Source organism: Antrostomus carolinensis, unplaced genomic scaffold, assembly GCF_000700745.2.
Source record: "Antrostomus carolinensis isolate BGI_N321 unplaced genomic scaffold, ASM70074v2 scaffold38314, whole genome shotgun sequence".
Taxonomy (NCBI): domain Eukaryota; kingdom Metazoa; phylum Chordata; class Aves; order Caprimulgiformes; family Caprimulgidae; genus Antrostomus; species Antrostomus carolinensis.
This window is the reverse complement of record NW_010310754.1, coordinates 2,067-6,256: the sequence shown is the minus strand read 5'-3', so window position 1 is coordinate 6,256 and position 4,190 is coordinate 2,067. Positions and strand designations below refer to the sequence as shown.

General features: G+C 38.7%; 1 protein-coding gene across 1 annotated transcript in view; it reads right to left on the bottom strand.

Moving 5' to 3' along the window:
* Nucleotides 1-460: 460 nt before the first annotated feature.
* LOC104523832 (26S proteasome regulatory subunit 7-like) overlaps nt 461-4,190 on the bottom strand; it is a gene marked incomplete at both ends in the record, with an annotated part of 3,938 nt that continues 208 nt past the window's right edge. The window contains 5 exons of the mRNA XM_029084640.1: nt 461-556; nt 701-773; nt 1,403-1,534; nt 1,881-1,980; nt 3,055-3,136. Coding sequence (XP_028940473.1) covers nt 461-556; nt 701-773; nt 1,403-1,534; nt 1,881-1,980; nt 3,055-3,136 — 483 coding nt within the window. The remainder of the gene's footprint in view (nt 557-700; nt 774-1,402; nt 1,535-1,880; nt 1,981-3,054; nt 3,137-4,190) is intronic.

The window sequence follows — 4,190 nt, the reverse complement described above, 5'->3', positions numbered from 1 at the left end:
AATAATAATAATAATAATAATAATAATCGAGAAAAGGAATACAATAAAAGATAAATAAAACCCAAGACAAAACAAGTGATGCACACTGCAATCGCTCACCACCTGCTGACCAATGCCCAGCAAGTCTCCAAGCAGCAATCCCCCCTCACAGCCAACTCCTCCCAGTTTATATACTGGGTATGACATCATATGGTATGGAATATCCCTTTGCCCAGTTTCAGTCAGCTGTCCTGGCTGTCCCCTCTCAGCTTATCGTGCACTCCCAGCCTCTGCTGGCAGGACAGTATGAGAAGCTGAAAAGTCCTTGACTTGGTACAAACACTGCTCAGCAACAACTAAAACATCCGCACATTATCAACATTATTCTCATCCTAAATCCAGAGCGCAGTATTACACCAGTATTACACCAGGAAGAAAATTAACTTTATTCCAGCCAAAACCAGGATGGGAAGTTACTTACATGAAGCAGAGGTGTTTCAACCACTTCTCTCAGCTTTTCAATCTGCTCTTTACAACCACCAACATCACTGTAAGTGACATCTGGTTTTTCTTCTACCTATACAACGAAAAGATGAGCGAACAGTTAACAGCCTGATGCTGCATATCTCTCTAGGTTTTCAAGAGCCCAGAACAAAATCCAGCCAAAGTAATCAAAATTACAAGACAAAGTAATGTCATAATAAGTAAAGGCAGTTCTCACTTGCATCATGGTGACTGTGGGATCAATCTTTGGAGGCAAGGGGATGTGGATTTGATACTTGTTTCTGTCCACCCTGGTGAGAAAGCACAAAGACTATTATTTTAACACCAGTTAGTTAAACTGTCATGTAGAAACAACTCTGTAAATTAAAAGCTGAATTCTTAAAACTCTTCTTTTCTCTGGCATCAAGACAGCCCAGCCCTTAAAGCTAATAGTCAGATGGGACAGAAACTGGAATACCTTCTGCAGAGAAGTTGAAGGTTTCAAAAAATATTAATCCCCAAGTATTCTGAAAACTAAATATGAAAATATCCCACAGTGCAAACTGGAAAAATATTGATTCTAAAAGTGACAGGTTTCACCTCCTCAGCAAACATTTCCTGTGGCCGCCCTGCATGTAACTGTGCAGAGTGCCAAAGAAGCAGCAGGCTACACAGGCTCCCTGAAAGCGGGGACTATTGAGACCAAAACTCAAGAGGTCACGGTCCATGATGCATACTTCTATCAGAATGACATCAAAATCAATAAATTCCAGCACAGCATGCAGGTGAGTTACAGTCTTCCAGCAGAAAGACATCATTGTTAGAATTTCAACCACTGCAAAAACATGAAGCGATAGTTGTTGACCTGTCAAACTAGTGGATCAGATGAGAAATCTTGGGTCTCTAGGAAAACTTGTAAGAGTACAAAGATTTTGCTTACCCAACCCTCATGCCTTCTTCTATGTCAGTAGGTGCCACCTGGTCACTGAGATCCACCACAAATTTGGCAAACTGCTTGACATTGATAATGTACTTGGGATCCTCAGAGTCTGCATTGATTATCTTTGTACACCTAATACAGAACATACAATTAACACCAGCAGGCAGACAAACTAACGGGCTTGCTATTTGTATAAGCATCAAGATGAGACAGTCATATTTGCCAAATACACTAAAATAGCTATTGTACTTGTGATTCTACTATTATAGCACCATACAATAATTACAGGAATAAGTACAAGTATGAAATACAAAATACATCATCAAGCACAACACGGTTCCTTTTTGACACAATGGTAATAAGCACTTTCACTATGCACAACACATGAACCTGATTTTTTCAGAAAGTCTACACCTAAGGTATAAATCACATTTTTAGCACTATGTAGCTCCACTGCAGAAAGAAAGAGTGCACCTACCTTGCAACTTGTAATGGTTGCTCACTTTGGAGAGTTTGCTTATCAGCAGCCAGATCCCAAAGGGCAGGAGGAGCCAGCCCAGTGTCGGATTCCTTGATTCCTACGTACAACACAGACAAGCTGAGGAGGAAGCAGCTAACCAGTACATCAGCAATCCTTCCCACACCAAGAACCTTAGACATGAGCCAGTAGGAAGCTTTTTGAGATCTCCAAAACACATGCACACAATTCTTTGATGGACTTCCTAAAAAACAAGTTTCCTAAAGAAACGAGGCCTACGTGACTGTGCCAGCTGAACATGCCAATATCACTCCAGCCATCCTCTAATATAATTTTTGCAGTGTGAGGATGATTATAACCAAGCTTGATAGATACCAGAGATAAGCATATTCCTAAAAGTTTCAGAAAAGGAGTGAAATTCTGCAAGTGTTTTCACCAAGGGAAGCTTTAGTGCAAGATATCAGAAGGATCTCACAGATTCACACAGACGAAAAATCTAATAAATCTTCCAAAACGTGCCTATAAAAAATACCAACTCCATGATGTATTTGAAAGAATCAAGGATATTACTAGAAAACAGAAATTGTGGTCTTCCTGGTAGAACTCAGGGCCACTAGAGGATTAGTAACAGGGCAACAAACATACCTCAGTGAAACAAAGAAACATTAGGGGAAAAATTTATTTTTCTTGTAACTGCCATAACTCATCAGCTGATTTTAAACCAGTTGGTTTTCAGCGCTAACTGCTCTGATACTCGTTTCTCTGTTACACAAGGACTAGTACCACTACTTAATAATAGTATGTTGTGGTTTTGCAGTCTATGGAATTTCACTCAGTATTCAAATGCAGCTGGACAAAAATCACAACAAATTATCTAATGACAGAAAGGAGCATTTGTTTCATCCTACCATAATACATAAAAATTACAATTTTGAACAAAAATGTGTTAAGCTACAAAGTTACATAATCATTTGTACAGGTTAGCCCTGCCCAGTCATAAAGATCATCACCTACAAAGCAAAAATCTCATGTTTCCAAATAAAGAAATGTATCCTTTTGAGAAAAATAACAATAATAAACTAATGCAGAAGGTGTTTAAAATCGGCTTTTTAAACACTCGTTTTGGTATATGTCTCTTCTATTGAAAGTTATCTTAAGAAAGAAAGAAAGATACCAGTGAGCTCATTGATTTTCTTAAGTAGTTGTTGAATATCATCTTCTACTTGCTTGATCTGCCTTGAGTATGTGCTCTGGCCCTGGAAAAGAAATACCATGTAGATTTCGTAACTCAAATTATTTTATGTTTAGGGAGAAACACCAATAGTTGCTGAGCATCAAGATGTTCAATAGACTGTCTTGGTGTAGCAGCCAACTATTGATCACAGCCAAAAAGGACAGTGTTAAGTTCCAGGAACAACATTTCTGTTAGCAAAAATAAGAGTGCAGCTACATACAATTGACCAATTGCGCAAGTGGAAATTTTTCACACCTGTAAACTTCAAGGATTTGTTTTTCCTTTTAAACCTGTTTATTTTTTTAAACTATTTTTTCTGAAGTTTAAAAAAGACTTAGTAAAAATTATATATTGATATAATTCTGCCTACATTCTCTGAAAATCATCTGTATGAGGGCTTTAACTACCTCACCCAACCCTTCTATCATCCATAAGAGATCGCAGAAAGATCGTGGAGCAAATCAGAAGCTAAATTCTTGCTCGTGATAAAACGCTTTACTATCTTGCCCTGCCTAATGCCAGCAGATCCAGATCTGGATTTCCTTTAGATCTCCTCTGTATCAACTTGGCAACAAAAAAGAAGCTGCAGTACACACAAGCCGTATTTCAGAGTCCTTCCCCAGTTCCAGAGCTTTGTAAAGGAGTCTCAGTGTCAACTAAATTCAGACTGCTGGCAAACGTCTCCAGATCCAGACATACCCTAAGCTGCAAGTTTCTTTTTTCAAGAGTTCTTTCACAGACCCACTCTGCCTTCTGGTGGAGAGGGGAGATCTGCATTTTAAGCCTTACTGTGCGTGGAAAATGCCTCCCAAGACTGCATTCTCTTTGACAAGGTCCATGTATCCCTCACTAATAGTTTTTTAGCGTGATGGCTAAAAGCAAGCAAATTTGATGGGAGAAGCAGTCTTAAAGAGATTGTTCTAAAGAACTTGAAGCAAGAAAATTGGTCTGTGAAAGAACATCAGTAAAGCCCTAGGTGTTAGACTCCAATAACAGTCAGCTACAAGATACAAAGCAAAAAATAGAAAAATACTTCATTAGTTCAAAGCTAACAAAACTACTGGATTATTTTTCGG